This window comes from Saccostrea cucullata, unplaced genomic scaffold (genome assembly GCF_032062105.1).
Source record: "Saccostrea cucullata isolate Sc308-1 unplaced genomic scaffold, CSIRO_AGI_Scuc_v1 ctg3020, whole genome shotgun sequence".
Lineage (NCBI taxonomy): Eukaryota > Metazoa > Mollusca > Bivalvia > Ostreida > Ostreidae > Saccostrea > Saccostrea cuccullata.
The window spans coordinates 66,269-84,405 of record NW_026938585.1 but is presented as its reverse complement, the minus strand read 5'-3'; the positions used below and the strand labels follow the sequence as shown (position 1 = coordinate 84,405).

The 18,137-nt window shown below is 32.4% G+C and overlaps 1 protein-coding gene across 1 annotated transcript; it reads right to left on the bottom strand.

Moving 5' to 3' along the window:
• Positions 1 to 3,104: 3,104 nt before the first annotated feature.
• LOC134250711 (polyunsaturated fatty acid 5-lipoxygenase-like) lies at positions 3,105 to 16,550 on the bottom strand. Its single transcript, XM_062733072.1, has 15 exons — positions 16,084 to 16,550; positions 15,935 to 15,979; positions 13,046 to 13,174; positions 11,725 to 11,822; positions 11,428 to 11,560; positions 10,720 to 10,815; positions 10,510 to 10,606; positions 8,988 to 9,105; positions 8,358 to 8,450; positions 6,736 to 6,796; positions 6,098 to 6,209; positions 5,740 to 5,831; positions 4,449 to 4,625; positions 3,962 to 4,125; positions 3,105 to 3,361 (listed from the first exon to the last, which is right to left on the bottom strand). Exons 1-15 carry the CDS (start codon positions 16,543 to 16,545, stop codon positions 3,247 to 3,249), a joined length of 1,992 nt encoding a protein of 663 aa, XP_062589056.1. The 5' UTR covers positions 16,546 to 16,550; the 3' UTR covers positions 3,105 to 3,246.
• Positions 16,551 to 18,137: the final 1,587 nt, after the last annotated feature.

Genomic DNA, 18,137 nt, shown 5'->3' with positions numbered 1-18,137 from the left:
TATAACCATATGTGAGGCAGGGGTATCAATTGTGAGTCATTGTAATATAAATATATGTTACTTGTTCTGTTTGTTATTTTCTAAACTGATGGGCTGTGTTGCCCAAAGTAATATACTGAATAATCAATTTTTGTAACATATACAAAATAATTAACTCAATCAAGGTCAAGATTAAAACATTTATACCCCTGTTACCATTCTGAAGCATAAAAATTATAATATTTTGAGATTATGTATGTCAAATTTTACTAAAAAAATAATCCTAAACTTTTTAATACATTCGTCAATTCTATTGCCATTTCAGGATTTTAAACTAGAATGCATGTGCAGTATGATAATATAAGTAAAAAATGCCAAAAAGAGATTCAGAGAGAAAAGGGATGCAAAGAAAAATAGTCAAGGTGTGAAAAATCAATACATCAAAAATGACGTAGATGACGTGTTGTTGATATTAAACTCAAAAAAGCAAAATATACTGGTACAATCAAGCGAGGATCTCTCCCATTGTATAAATCCATTTGCAATATTATACGCATTGAAAGCAGCTGTTCATGACATTGTAAAGTTATATAAACAAGGCAGGTTTAAGTCCCTACTCAGCCCCAGAGAATCTCAAGAAGCGGACATTGAAAAACAATGACGTTGTCGGACGTCAAGGAACTAAACGGCGATAATTTGGCAAATAATAAAAGTATCAAGCTAAAATTTTCAACAATTCTTTATTTTTTGTTGTTTCATGTTCCTTATAAATTTTGAAAGCACAGACTACACAGTACAAATTTTATAGCCTCAGTCCACGTACTTTTTTGATAACCCCTCGAATGTTACAAATATTTGAATCCCCCCTCAAAAAAAATCAGTTTTAATAGAGGTCATTTTTTTTTAAAAATTCACCCATATATACCGGCATAAAACTTTGTTTCCAAATTTTCAGTTTTTGACTTGATTATTTATTTTCATATATGTTGTGTTGTTTCAGTTCATTATATTTTGTATTTCAAAACATTCAGAAGTTGCTTTTAACATTTGCTTTTACTAGCTATAGTTACCTGTGTGGAATAGTGTCCTCTGTAGCAACCACTAATGATAAAAAATTGATAAAACATCGCTTAATGATACAAATATCATTAAGCGTTGCAATGGAGCGCTTCTTGTCATAAATTATTCCATTAATGGTTGATATTCTCAACCGCTAATACTAAATCACCGCTACATGAGAACTATTTTTGAATTATTTTGCAAATTTCAGTGAACTCCATGTGTACCCCTTAAATATCCCGTGGATATAACTCAATATTTGCATATCCACTGCTTTCTCCCACTATGAACATGCAGTCATCAATTGCATTCCTAGCACTATAGACGCAATGCTTCTGCTATGAATGCAACTGCTATGCACACTCGTGTAGCACAAGCTCAACTACATTTATATAGGGTGTTGAGAAGTATATATATGAAATATTTTGCAAAAGGAATAAATGTAAGTTTTTGATAATATTCTTTGGAAAAAAAGAAATTCAGAAACATTTAAAATTGCTGATTTACATCTTTAAAATTTTAATTTTGGTCAATGTTTTTAATTGTATGATAAAACTTTATATAAATTGAAGAGAACTGCCATATTTTTATTTTTTCTTATCATATTTTTGCATATTTCTACAAAGAACGATAACTCTTCACACTTGGGCGTTTTAACATTTAAAAAAGCAACATTTCTTTATAGTATATCTATTTCAAGAAGGATTTCCGCTCTAAAAATAAATACAAGCACAAAAACAATCATATAAAGCATTCTGGAGTTATAATCTGTATTAAAGCTTTGCCCTTTTTCATCATAGTGTTAAATTATTGATTTTTGTCATAGGGTTTCAATAACGTTGATCGATGACGTCACAACTGCATGAAAACAAAAATTAAGAGAATGTGACGATGGCGCAGGTTGTATCCAGATAACTGTGTTTAAAAGATAAATACTTTACAAGTAGAGCTTTTTAAAAAAGCTTCCCGTCTTTAGCAACAATCTTAAACAGTAAACTGATCTACACCTATCAGGCCTTACAATTCTTCTTGAATTTCTTGATTTTGTATTTATACATTAGTTTGTTACTGGCATTAGCCCAACCACGGTTGTCGCTCGGTCATCTCCGTACTGGCCGAGAGCTTTCGGCAAACCTCGGCTGATTCCATTCCCTTCTTCAAACAAGAAAGGGGAAAAGAATTATAACAAATTGTAAAGCCTGCAAGCAATAAAAATCAAATTGTATTTATAATGAAATTAAAGAGACCTTTTCTATTTATTGCAATTAAAAAAAATATCATGTTATTGAGAATTAATTACTGCTGATTTTGTTGTTCGTTTTGTTCATTTTTTTTAAGATTGAAAATCTTGCAAAATTGTTAAGTCGTACGAAAATTAGATCAACAGAAAGTTATCTCCCTTGCCTTGAACAGCATTTCAACCAATGAAATAATTGATAATTTTCTCATCATGCAATTTCTACCAATCACAAAAGAGAGGAAGTGCATACTGAAAAAACTTCAACTATACAATACCGTCTTCCAAGGAAGACGGTAATAAATTGTTTGTGATTTATAAGAAAAAAGGTACAATAATCAGGTATACTGATTTTATAGCTGTGAGTTTTTATTTACTGAAGACAAGCCGCAACCTTATGTAAGCCAGGATTTCCTCTGATATTCTTGACAACATCAAAGAATGCAAATATAAGTAATAAACAACGATTATTCAGTGAACATGGCATTATGAATAGCAATAGCTCTGCTTGCATATTTTCCATGATGCGCTAGCGCGCATCATGGAATATGCCAGCAGAGCAATTGCTATTCATAACGCCATGTTCACTGAATAACGTTGTTTATTTCCTAAATAATTTAATTTGTAACACGTCATTTGATTGGGTAAAATATTTACTGATTGAACAAGGTAATTATGCCCGCCCGTGATAAAGCGGACCAGGCTTGCGATGTGGGTATACTAATATTCAGTTAAGGCATCACAGGCGCTTGACATTAAAACATTTCTCTACATTGACAGATCAGTAACATAAATATCACCATTATCACCATTATCATTTATTTTTGAGAGTAAGATGTCTCTTAAAGATATGTAAAGAGATACTATTTAAATTTCGAAAATATGACTAAGCAATTTGTTTGCAAAATGAATGTACAAAAATACAGATAAGAGTTCATATATGACACTTTGAAATTTCTCGTAGAATAAAATCAAATGCTGATGGAATTCGGGACTTCCTCTGGCAGAAGATATTCATACCCTCTCTCCAACTTCTCGTTTCTTTTATGAATCTTTACACTAATGTTTTTCAAATCTTTTTTGAATCTGAAAAATAAAAACCATTTGGTATATATTTATCCAAGATTCAGTCTCATCAAGAAAACAACGTTAACCCTTTCACTTCAGTGACTTCAATAAAATTGTGAAAATCCAAATTTTGTTATTTATTCTGACATAGTGTGCATGGTGCAAAACGGTCAACGGTAATGATTTTCAAATTTTACTATTTTGATTGAGGACTAACTGGGAATTATACCCGTTCAAACAATTAACTTGCCTTCAAGATGTCCAGTCGTATTGCCAACCAAGTTTCTTTTGAACAATAAAATGACTGTCTTTGGTTTTTATTTCGGGAATTATAAAATGTTGCAGCGGTTGCAGAAAGAAATACGGATTTTGTCTTTTTTCTTTTGCAACAGGTGCAACGTTAATTCCCGAACAAACAAGAAAACAAAAATTTATCATAATTGTTTATATTTATATCCAGTGTTTTACTTGAATAGTGAAGTAGATAAAATGCCTAAAAATGGTGAAGTAGATAAAGTTCCTAAATAATGCAACAGTTTCGTGTGTATTTTGATTTTTGTTTACAAAATGTATAAACATTTTAATTCTTCATAAGAACCAATAAACCAAATCTCTTACTCTTCCACAATCGCTACTGCAGGTGGGTCATAAATATAGTTCACTTCAAAGTCACCGAGAGCGTTAGTACTTCGTTCACTCAGAACTGTCATGACAACCATAGTATGCAGAGAGGAGGCCCTATCTAGTAGAGCCCTCACAACTTCCTTTTCCTGCAATGGCTTCTGAAATTTTAAAATCAAAGCATTGAAAAGAGGCATTTTGTCAGAGCAAAAACACAAATACACTCCCTCGCACACCTTTACACACATACTCAACACCAGCAGTGCACTTTTTACAAAACGTTACTCTTGCTGTAAATGATGACTGAGTCTGAAATTCCGATAAATAACTTAACATTAAAAAATTAATATTTATTTACAATGGAACTTCTTTGTTAATCATTAATAACTACTGTAACACAAGATACTAGTACATAACTTGAAAATTTACAGTGCTTTATTTTATTTAATGCATATTATAAAATTATAAATTTGAAAATAAGTACCTTATCCTTAGGGGGTGATCCTTTGATTTTGGTTGGATAGTTCGGGGGAAATCCGTATGAATCGTACTGAGGAAAGTTGATAGCAGCATGTACTACACTACAGGTGTAAATAACGAAAGTGAACACAAGTATCAAGTCCTCTGATGAATTGAACTTCCCGTCTTTGAATGGAACGCCCTTTTATAAAGTAAATACTATGGATTATCTTATTGAATGGAATTGAATACTGGATACCTAAGGGTCGTGAGGGCACCTGAATCAGTTATTTATCGTATTTCTTTTTTTTTCCATAGGTGAATAATCACAAGGAAATAACTTCCATCAATTAAGAGTAAAAAATCCATTAAACAATGGAATCTTGCACTATAGCAAGAACCTTTTACTAATGTTAATAAATTTCTCAGAACTAATTGAAAAAACTCTAGTTCAGTATTGAAGTTGTACTTGTTTTGCGTGCTAAATACAATGTCTTAAATGTAGGAACAGGGAAAAAAATTGAAAAAGACTACAATGCATTTTTATTACATGGACAGAAGAACCCCACCATCCAGAGCGTCTGAGGCTGGGGCCATGGCCTTCAAAATTCTACAAGGGTCACCCTTGCTCATCCAACTATCTGCTATCTATATGCCAGACTCAGAGAGGATTTAAATTTAAATTAACAATTATTCACTGCATGATAAATAGAACCCGCCTTTCCACCAGAACCTTTCACACTGGGAGTCTGAATTTCACAGTGTTGGTACAGGAACCATTGCTTATGATAATCATTTACTTAGTTTGTCTGCTATAGACCATAGAGCAGAAAAGAATGTTTAAAAAAAGATGCATGTCTACTTTTTGAGCAATGAAGTGCTCCAACTTGCAATAGAACCCCTGATATGCGTCCATGAATTTCATAATTTAGGTTGAAGTACTCTTCCAACCAAAAACCTTGTTTGTTCCACCTAGTATGGTTCAGAGGAGAGGAATATATGCATTCTTTAGGTTGTTCTAAGAACTTCCTCCGAAAAAACCTTGCACAGCCCATGACAGCCACTGGATTATCTATTTTTTCAAATGATAATAAGGGGAGTTCAGCTTTCACAGACACCATGACACCATTAAATCAAAGGTGTACAATGTAATCAAATACAATGACACATATAATAATTTTAGATATTTACATCTGGAAGACTTTGTTATCATAAAATATGCGCTCACGAATGATTGTGCAATAAAAGAAAGTTTTAAAACTTGTCAAATTCAATTGAAAAAAATATGTGAAATATCTCTCTCTCTGCATTGTTACCAAAATTCCGCAACCTCCTTCGGACTTAGGCATTGATAATTCACGTCCAAAGTTTTGAATTTCAGGATCATTGTTGATTTTATCAAGTGTGTCTGTTGTAGAAAAGAAAACATACATTACAATGAACTTAAGTCTATAACTTAAAAGTTTACTACCGTTATGTATAAAAAGTATGATACCTGTATTTCTAACGTCCCGCCCCGCACGTGATTTTTTTTAAATCGCGCCTATCAATGAGCCAGTACATTGATGGAGAAATAAAGTACATTATCTATTTGTAATTTTATTGAACAAAGACATTTGAAATGCAAATATCCAAAAATTAATTATTCGATACAGAGACAAATAAAATACGCACCATAGTAGAGATGGACATATTTGGTGACGTAATTTCGGATGGCATCATACAGGTCAAGACTATCGTCACGCTGGTAGAATTGTGGTAGAATTTTTCCATCCTTGCAATATATCTGTCAAAGTATGTTTCATATGAAAGAACTTTAAATATTTCATCTTCATTCGTTTTGTATCGATGTAAGAATTTATTTAATAACTTTAAATACATTTAAGGTATAAGGAAAGTCTAATTCAATTTTTTTTTTAGATGTTACAGCAAAATCCTATTTCCTTTAATTAATATTGTAAAATTTGGTGGGTTGGGAGGGGATGGGGGATATGTCTGTGTGTTATTTTAATTTAGTTTATATGTAACAGATGCTTTTCATGGGAAAGACCGATTGCGTTTAATATCATTTCTTCAACTTTTCAGGCATCTTAATTATATTTTTTAACAAAATTTAGTGCTTATTATAAGAATGAATGTAATTATATTGAATGGCTCTTAAGTGTGCAAAAATGCAATTGAAGAATAAAAAATGGCTAAAAGAATATGACATGGATATGCTGCTACAAATTGCTGAGTGAAAGCTTAAGTTTAATTATAAGCTCAAAAATACCCTTAAAACTAATCAAGAAAGGAATTATGATTTAACAAACCCCTCTTTCTTTCAAAAATTCTGGATAGGTTCCTTCTACATCCATTCTCCAAGAACTTATCCTAAAAGAATTACATATATAAAAAGGTAACATTTTAAAAAATGAACGAAAGAATAAAACAAGAACTTCGAAGATCTTTATTGACCTAAATGTCACGACTTTCGAAAGAAATACATAATGAAAAAAATCGAACGAAATATGCAGTTTTAACCATAAGCACAATTCTAAAATTTTACAGATGATCTGATTTAGTTTCATTTATATAAAAGTTTATACTTGTAAAAAGAAACAAAACAGAGCAGCATAAAGAGCATTTGAATGTGCGAAATAAGTACAGTAAAACCCATTAATTACGAAGTGCCAGGGACGAACAATTTTACATCATTATGAGCATTATTCGTAATATGCATCAAGTACAATATATAACAAGCTAATTCAGAGAATTTGTGTCCCCGCTTAAGGAAAATAAAGTAAAACATGCGCAGTTCGTGGGAGGGAGGGGGGAGAGTTGGATCCCCCTCACTGAATTTGTAGAATTATTAAATGTATACATGCATGTATACTGAAGCAAATAAAATATTCCACTATGGATATAAAGATTTAATTGCTTATTCTTTATTATGTGTATAGAAGATTCTTTTTATATGGAATATTTATCACACTGTAATGAAGATTTTATGAGTTTGTACAAGCCAAACATCGTAAATTTTTCATTTCGCGTGCTGAATACTATTATTTAGTAAAAAAAAAAGTATTTCAAAAAAAAAGTTGTCCGTCCGGGACTTGAACTAGGGACCTCTCACATTGGAAGCGAGAAACATATCACTAGACCACGGAATCGCTTTACCTGGAGTTAAGTATATGCAGAAATGAAGTTACATACATGTATATATTCATGTTCGGTATTGTCAAAATTTTACACAATCCATGGTGTTTGATTTATTTAGCCTTTATGAAACAGTTTTAATTGATGTAATAAGAACATGAAGTCCGCCGAGAACCTGTTTTATACGCAATAACTCTCCTCATGCCCCTGTGCTAAAAATAGCGACATGTAATACTATAAATACTAATAAAAAAAACGGGGCGGGGCACTTTGAGAGGGGTGAGAGAGGTCCTAGGGAGTTTTGGTATAAAATTACATTGTATAAGCTCAAAATCTTCTTGAAATATCGCCCGGAAATGATAGTGTTACACACAGACAGAATGTGTAAATTTACGACCTTGAACTTTGACCTTTTGACCTCAAAATCAATAGGGGTCTTCATAGGCCACAGGAAGTTGTTACGTAAAATTTCATTGCAATAGCTCAAATGGTTCTAGAGATATCGTGTGGAAACGAAAGTATTATAACAGACAAAATTTGCTTAATTATGACCTTGACCTTTGACCTTTTGACCTCAAAATCAATAGGGCTCTTTTTTAGTCCATAGGGAGTTGCTATGCTAAATTTCATTGCAAAAGCTCAAAGGGTTCTCGAGATATCGTGTGGAAGCGAAAGCGTTACAGACAGACAGAAAGACGGGCGGACGGACGGACAGACGGACGTACAAATAGACAGACATACCAATTACTATATACCCTCCCGCTTTTCCAGCAAACAGATTAACTAATAACCTCACCCTTTTGCGCCAAGCTCCACTGTTCCCTTGATTCCAAGCACCATTGCTGTTTCAATCCACCTTCCCTCAGCCAGAAGGATGGTACGAGCGAAACTAACAATGTCCAAATAAAAATAAAATGTATACTCAACAAGATGTGTTTGTGAAACACTATGTGTCCGGCGGCAACAAAGTTCGAAAAAGCTATTTTTAGCATATAGATCACAATAAAGGTCACCAGGTCATTGACCTTGGTGTCATTTGAAAAAGCTTAATTAGTGAAGTATACATACTAAATGTGAAGTTTTTATCTCTCACGGTTCAAAAGTTAAAGTTGAAGACAAACAGACAGGACAAAAACAATATACGCCCCGAATCTATCGATTCAGGCGCATAAAAAGAAATATGAGAATGACATGTGTCGTGGAATTTTTACGTTTACATTTTACTTTGAAAGAAAAACATTGATTGAGTCGTTGTACCTTTTTTAAAAAAAAAGGGAACACTATATGAATGATAATCAATCAGAGTGAAGATTTCATGCGCCAAAAATATATAGTTTAGATCAGTTAAGTTCTTAGTTTGGGGATTTGGAGATGAGATTTCTACGTCATTATATAACTTTATATAAATAATATTTATAATACATACGCATTGATTGGAATAATGTACAGAAAATGTGGAGCTAACAGCTTAAACATGGGATGGGAAGGAGATAGACATCTATTCGCTGCTACACACACACCTTCCATTAGTAGATGTGTGAAACCTAAATAAAGAAACTTTAAGATAATTTTTTTGAAAATCATCTATTTGTTTTCTCGCTAACCTATTCTATATGCACATTGTACACGTATTTTGATCAAATCATAGGCTTTTAATTCCCCCCCCCCCATTTTACTGAAGGAAATGCAGTTAAAACAACCAGTCTTTTCCTTAAAATCCAATATGCCATAAAGGAATTTGCGCGAATGGACAAAAGGTTTCAGTCTTGTATTCCACCATATTTCAAGTTAAAGACTACGCCTTGTATTTCCAACAAATATAGGTCGACAAAAGTTTTATTACAAAAAAAACAACAAAAAAAAAACTTTACAGGGCCCGGATATCGAATATCTTAAGCATAATCCTCCATGGTGTTCATGTTCTTCTTCGCCCTATAACTATAATCCTGCTGGGTACATTATTAAAGGTGACGTAAATATAGTTAAAATTAAGGACAAAATTCACAAATTTTGAAAGGTCCTAAATTTAAGGAACCCCGATCCTTCAACGTGCGTCGGAATTTCATTAATATTATGGATTCTGTAGAAGATTACACCAGGCGGTGGGTCAGATATGAAAAAGAAGACGTTGGCACTTTGTTAGGATGGATTAAATTTATCAGATCTGTTACAATCGCGTATTAAAAGATTGAAGGGCAAAATGAAAACCGTCTATCCTCCTTTATTCAATAACCTTGAAGTAAACATTGAATTAGATAGATTACATAATCAGTACGTACTTGTCCCTGCTGACAAAGCAAGTAACAACATTGTCTTCGTTTTCAATGCTCATTTTATAAATTTTTTTTCAGAAGAACTTGGATTTAATTCTACATTATGTACCAGTGGTAATCCATCTTATACACATAGTTCCCCTTCTAAGGAAGAAATTCTTCAATATCATAATTATGTCAGTTTGAATATTTTTAATATCCGAAACAACCAAAATGAATTTGAACTACCATATTACCAAAAGTTCCATGGCATTTTTAAGTATCCACATCTAATTGAAACCACTTCTTGAATATACTGTTGCACAGTACTCTTGAAGTTTCTCCTTTAATACTGTTAACATCTTAGTGAGGAGTATAAAGGAAGAGGCTTGGTTGAACATTTACTAGAACCCGCTATGTATCTTTTATTGTGAGATTCTTTTTAGTGAATTTTCGGAATCCAATATAAATATGGTAGTTCAAATTCATTTTGGTTGTTTGGGGTCCTAAAAAATACTCAAAACTGACATATGATTTTGAAGAATATCTTCCTTGGAGAGGGAGCTATGAGTATAAGTTATATTTCACTTATGGAATCAAATCCAAGTTCTTTTAAATACAATTAATATAATAGCCTTACAAACGAAGACAATGTTGTTGTAATCTAATTCTTTAAAATAATGTCCGATATTCTACCTAGATGAGTTACCGCTTGGTGATAATTTGAGTCCCCTACATTGTACCACATTTTGGCCATCAACCATGTATATGGTGGATCACTGGGCAGAAACACCTGAAAAAAGGTTAAACTTATATCATTCAGAGAACACTTTTACACTTTAGACTCAATAACCTCTACTTTCAATACGATTTCTTTTTGAAGTTTCATCAAGACGTCGTTCTTACTGGGTTGTCACATCCCTTCTGTTGAAAAAGTTGTATCGCAACTGGCAATAGTTGATTTTTGCAGTTGACGAAGAAGAGAGCGATGGGAGTCGGACACTGAAATTTTAAGAAAATAAGTTTAGAGAACATTTAATCAGTATATATTCATTCATCTTTAAAGTCATTATTAAAAATTCCTTATTAAGGATAAATAACACAAACAAACTTTTTTCAGAAATTAGCATTATTTCTCATAGATTTACATTTAAATTGGTAACCTGAATAATGTTTGTCAAGGAGATTGGGAGAATTATATAAGATTATGTCATAAGGTTAAAAAATTGTGCAAAATTTTGTATGGAATTGTATAGAAGGCAAAACAAAATCTCATATCTAAGCATCAAGGAAAACCTACGATTTCTTTTTAATTCAGGGATAAATTATTTATGTCATTTTAAATCGAAATCAGTCAAAAATTATATATCAAGCCGTGCATCCATTTTTTGTTTGTGGTAAGTACCCTTAATGGAAGCATAAAAATGACATTGGAACATTCACACGCATCACAAATATAGCACGTTTCTTTATTTTACGACATTTATATCTTGTGGCTTATGGCGCTCTTCCACCGTACTTAATCTTGTGTATGAACAGAAATTCTAGAATGGGTAAACAATTTTATTATTATCATATAGATGTTCACACACACTCACAGACGATGCAACTTACAACATAACCATCGACTAGAGAAATCCCATCCAGTATTTCTAGATCAATGATGAATAGACGTTTGTCACTGATGGCTTGGGACAAAGTCAATCCATCTAGAAAAGGTTTGATCATTTCCTCGGTCACCCCAAATCTGAAAGAAATGAATTTCAAATTGTAAGTATATCATATTTTTGCAAAATCACGAAGTAAAACTGGAAAGGTGATTTTGTTTTTGTTGACATGTATAATATTTGCTGAACAAAAAATTGTTAATTTAATTAAATCTGTTGATCAGCATTAATTACGATCCCTTACTTGTCTGGTATATGTGTACAGAGCCGAATCAGATTGGGGTTGACACTGTTCAATCGTTGCCATCCAAAATTTACATCACACTCCCAATCCTTCAAGTCCTAATGATTTAAGGTATGTTGCAAAATTTTTACGATAAATGAAAATTGTACATATAGTCAATGGAAAAATAACTTTAAAATAACAATAACAATGGAGCGATGTTTCAATCTAACAAACACTTTCATAATTGCCTGATTTTTTTTTAATTTGTGTGATATACTGTATATATCAAATTTATAGATAAATTGTCATTGCTTTGATACAAAAAATGTCAATAAATGATGCTTTTGACTAATTTGCAATACGTCAAGGTAAAGAACGCAAGATGAGGTTTTTTTCTTTACTTTGGGCAATATCAACAACATCATACTTGTCACATTCCGTTTTTTGAAATTATGAAAACCCTATGAAGAATTTGTTTTTACACTCTAAAACAGCAATAAGGACTATAATGTATTCATAGCAATGTTTTAGACAAGCGAATTCAAAGAGTTCTGTTCCCCACTTTCGATGCAGGTCTTTGTGAGTGAGATGTTATTTTTCTGGCATATTGTGTCAAATATGAACTCCCTACCATATGTCATTCAATTGTTACCACCGAAGTAATTTTTGTTTCAAAATTAGGTCAATCGTGAAGGTCAAGGTCAGAAATTTTTCAAATCATCAGGAATCATGTGCGAAAATACCGGTATCTTGTCACAGGTACTGCACTTGTCAAATATGAAAGCAATTTCTCTTCTCAATCAAAAGTTATTTGATAAGAAATTAGCATTCCTGAAAAGTAGGTCAAACTTTAAGTTCAATATCCAAAAATCAAAGTTAATCTATAAAGTCTTGTCACAGATAGTAGACAGTTAGATATGGAAGCCCCATGTATTCATTTTAAGTGATGTTTTATTTTTAAAAAGAACATCAAGATCAAGGCCTCAAATTCATAGTGTATTTAAAAAGGTCTTGTCACAGGCATTACACAGCTTTAATACAACAACTCTATCTCTACCCATTCATGACCAAGGTTAAAGTTTTTGAAAAGTAGGTCAAACTTCAAGGTCACGGGGTAAAAAAATTATAGTGTATTTAAAATGTCTTGACATAGGTAATATACATCTGTAATATGAAAGTCCCCGCTCTTCTTATTTAAAAGATTTGACAAAGGTTAAAGTTTTTTTGAAGGACAGACAGATCTACAGACTTACATACTGACATACATACGAATGATATTTAATGTCCCCTCACTTTCGCGAAAACGGGGGACAATACAATAATGCAACATATATGTTACCTTTGGCTCTCCAAATGTTTTTGAGTAGACACCTGTCAAGTCGTCTAAAGTTTCCCATGATCCATCGCCAAAAATAATATCCAATCTTCTACTAACCACCACACTGGATATTCTTCGATGCAGATCAAACTGTGATAATACCGTGATTTTATGAATAAATTTATTTCCGCCATTTTCTTTTATTTATTTTTTGTCCCCACACAATTCATTAATTTTGAATTATCACTTGACTGAAATATATGGAGATAACTAACATAAAGTCAATTAAGCGATATAATTCAGGACCAGAGGAGCATGGACCTCTATTAGAGGTGGTATCAGGTGCCTTGGAGGAGTGAGCATCCTTTGCCGTGTGCAAGTATTCCTTATCATGATCGGGAAATAAAGAGGAAAATCCGTCGACAGTACACTCACGTGTAGATAATGATCCAACTTATGCAATGGTGACTTTAAAAAACTTGATAGCTGATATTTTTGTTTCATCATAATGTTTGTCGATAACGTACCTCGTTTAAGAAATTTATAAATTGTCCATACGTGGATTATGTTCTTGCGTATCGAATCAGTTGAGAGATGTAGAAGATAATACTGCTGCATAAGTAAGAAGTGTTGATGATTGAAAAGTAATCATTATCACAAAGAACTGTTGTTAGATAACTATAAACGTGTTTTTTATAGTAAAATATCCAAAGATGAAAGAGATAAATCAGACTCTGTGGAATCTTGTATTTCAAGTTCGCCAGGATAAATCGTACCGAAATAAGAATAGAAATTACCATTGTTAATTGACAATGTCGTTGATAAATGTCGACTTAAAGGCCACAGTACATACAAGCTTTTGAGCAAATTCTACTTCATATGAATACAAACTTAGGTCTGCTAATAAGGGGACGCAATTGATACTCATTGGGATTCCAACAGATTGATTGTTGGATATCCTGGTCTCCTAAGTTTTTATTTCGGTAAAATTCTGTGATTTCAAATTTTTCAAAAGTTCTTTCAAGATTATCCGATCCTCAGCCATGAAGGATACCTTTTAAATTTATAGTTTAATTCAAAAAGTATCAAAATAAAGCTTGAACTTTTAAACCTTTTCATGCAACAATTGTCATTTTATGCCTTTCGGTATGATTCAAGGTTCTTTAAAGTTTTTATAAACAGTAACAAAAAAGTTGATATTTCTATCCATAAAAGTTTGTAAAACGTACATATTTAAGAAAATCAAAGTTCTTTTAATCTAGCCTTCAATCTAGCCTTACATTTAACAATGTTTATAAGCATAAATTGAAATTAGAAGTGATTTCTGGTGTTTTCTTTGATTGGAAACACTTCATACACTATGCATTACAAAATGATCGAAGTAATTTAATAGGAAAAACTAAAGTACCGAATAGGTATGGAAATCATGCAAAAAGCCTGAATACCGATGATTTTTATTCCTGAAATGTATTAAATAAAATTATATATATTTAATACATTTTAGGAATAAAAATCAAATATTGCATATTTTTTTATTGATAATTGATTTATAAATATAAATCAATTATCAATAAGAAAATATGCAGTATGTAGTTCTGTTCAAATTTCCTGAAAATTTTTTTGAGATTTACTAATTTTCCATATATGATATGATAAACTTTAAAGACAAAGTTTGAAGAAACTCTCTCTGTGGGTAAATACATATGATTGAGAATTTAGAGATATCTTTGTGAGCATTTTCTATTACTGATATTCAGAACCAGAGGATCGGATTACCTTAAATACTAGTATCCACATCTGATTTAAACCACTTCACAAAAATATTTTGTTGTACAGTACTTCTGAAGTTTCACCTTCAGTACTGTTGATAGTTTAGTTGATAGTTTAGTGAGGAGTGAACAAAGACAAATAGTACAGGATTTGCAGGAACCCGGTATAAATTTTGTTTGTAATGATTTTTTTTTATGACGTTTCGGAATCCAAGAGATACGACAGTTCAAATTCATTTTGGTTGTTGGGAAAATCTTAAATGATGGTGCTTTTTCAAGATTTAAAGTTAGAGTATCTCTTTTGGTGTTGTACATGATATTTTTTATGATGAAGTTTTATAAAATTGTAAAATGTTCTTTATAATTGATTTTTTTTAATTATACCGCACAACTCAAAAGACCCAGAGATGAATCGTTGAAGGGACATAACAAAATTATAAGTTTACATTTTTTTAATTAAAAGGTAAATATCTGATATCTGCATGTTTTACTGACTCTAGACGATAACTGCATGACGATCGAGATAACCTCAGATTTTCAACTGTCACCTTTTCGAATTTCTTAATTTTTGAAGAATTATTCCCGTTATAATACGATTATGGTCTTTATATCTCGCAAATTCATTCGCTATTCAAGAGCTTGCTATGAATACGGTTAATTTTAAAAGCAAGGTGTGCTACTTAATGAAAAAATGATGTTACAGTGATTACAACAATCTTTTTTAAAGTCAATATTTCGTGCATTCTTTGGCCTTTATAATGACTTTGTCATATATACATGTACATATATAAGCAAATATGACTTATCACTAGGTCATAGTTTGACTACGAAATGTTTTGTCTACCTGATCAATACACAAGGCTCACGGCGGGTGTAACCGGTCAACAGGGGATGTTAACTCCTAACTAGACACCTGATCCCATCCCGGGAATTTCCCAGGGTCAATGTTTTATGCCCTCTTCAAATGTTTGGATTGTTTAAAGATTTTTTTTTTAGATCAATAAGTATTCGTTATCTTAAGCAGTTTCATACATATGTCTCTATGAATAAAAAAGATATACCATTGTATTAAAAATGGTGGAAGTATATTTGTTTGATCATCTCCAGAACTTGGAAAGTTAGGGAAAAAATGGTCACCTACCTTATGAGAAAAAGAGAAGTTTTCATCCTCAGGAACATTTTTAACCTACGATTAAATGAGTCAACAAAGACAATAAATATATTTTGCACATTATTAAATACATTAACTTACTACAGTATTCTTTTACGATGACAGATTTCCATCCGTACCTGCATGGGTAATCCTGGTGCTTTCTCCTCATACTCGTAGAGCTTCCTTTTCTCATCCAACTCAGCACTGCGCTGTTGCGGCCGAGGATCAAACTGTGGCAAAGAGACATCATATCGTCCAACATAGAAATCAACGTCAGGGCGAATCCACCGAAGTATTGGGAAAACACTAGTCTTTCCGCTCCTCTGATTGGTTACTTCAATTTTTTCAACAAACCAATCGCTGAACATGCCCGCTTTGTCCCTTCGCAACTTGATTTCATTTATTTCAGGAATATCTGTCTTATCTTTTATGGTAAAGACATCGGTCTTGCCTCGCTCAAAGTCATTTCTATACCAACAATCAAGATTGGCCGACTTTGTTTTCTTCCCACAGCTCCCCAGTAGAACAATCTCTACGTTGGCATCTGTACCCGCTCCCAGTCTATCCCCTGTCTTCACTTTAATTTCGTAGCTGGTCATTGCAGATATTAGTAAGTAATGAAATATACTAGACAGAGGATGATAAAGGACTTTAATTTGTCTTTATATTTCGAAATTGAACCTTGTACAACCACCGCCTGATCCTTAATGCATCTATCTTTGACCAGGATATTTATCATATCCTTGAATATTACAAATGAGAATCAAGCCAGAGAGGGTTGAATCGTGTATTTACAAGTTTTCATTGCTTATGAATTTTTGGGGGGCATTTTTCAAAAATCTACAATTCATTCGTTACAAAAACTCTAATGGCGCCCTACACTGCCTAAACATATGAAATATTATAAAAAAAAGAACAGCTATGGACTATTCAAATACATGTATATTAATTTTGATTGGAACGCATCATTTGATTGGATAAAAGAAATCACACTACATCGTATTACCTATGTTGCCTAGGACATGTAACTTATTATACAACAACGAATTTAGTTATAATTTTTACAAAATCAGAAAAATTAAAAATTTTCAAATGTGAGTTAAGTAAATAATAAGGGACTAAATTTTAAAATATATCAAATAAATATGATTTTAAAAACAAACTGCAATTTTGTTGGCTTTTGAAAGCTTCCAATCTAAGTAAAGACATGAATCCGTAAAGACAAAAATCCGTAAAAAAGTGTTTTTTTCTTTCTTAGAAAACTGTCAATCTTTCTGTATCATTTTGTATTTCGATCAATTTAACTTCTTTACCATATATATATATATATAATTTCAAAACAAAATGAAGAATCGGTACAGTTTTTGGTATATTTAAAAGTAAAAATCCAAAAATATCACAAAACATTTACTGCAAGCGCTTTCGCCATGTTCGGCTCTTCAGGCAGTTATACAAATGTCAGGTAGGTTACCTGGTAACGTCAAAAGCATAAAGTTCATTGTGACGTCATAATAGATGTAGGTAGCGTTAAGTTGGCGTAATTGTTAATGTACAAATCTTGCACTAACTTTCACACATTATACAAATGAAATTTCAAAATATAAAATATACAGTATCATTTCCGATTAAGTTTGGGTTTAAAGAGGTTGATAAAAAAAGTCTTCTTTTGCCAAACGTAAATTTTCGTTTTCACTTGGAAGTTTATAAAAAGGGAAAATCTTAAATATTCCTTTGCCACATTTTGCGAAATGTTCACAACACGGTGTATTACGCACACTAGGGTCTTTAATTTGTTGCTTGTGCACACGAACCCTGGCATTTAATTTTCCCGTTTGTCCAATATAATATTCTTTACACGTCGGACAGATGGCACAGTAGATGACGTTTTCCGATTTACAGTTCATAGATGAGTTGGTTCGAATTTCCATTCCTGATTTAAGTTGGATTTTATTCCCCTCTTCTAAATATGTACATGTTCCGCATCTCGGATTTCCGCATTTTTTAATGGTTGGAATTTCCTCCTGTGTTGTAAAACGGGCCTTGGTCAACAGTTTTTTAAGACTTGGTGCTTGTCGTCGACTGTTTATGATATCATTTGGCTGAACTAAACTTTTCATGTTTTCCGATTGTTCTAAAATGGGATAAAATCTTTTAGCGTCCATAAGGATGTTTCTGTTCCTTGGGTTATGGG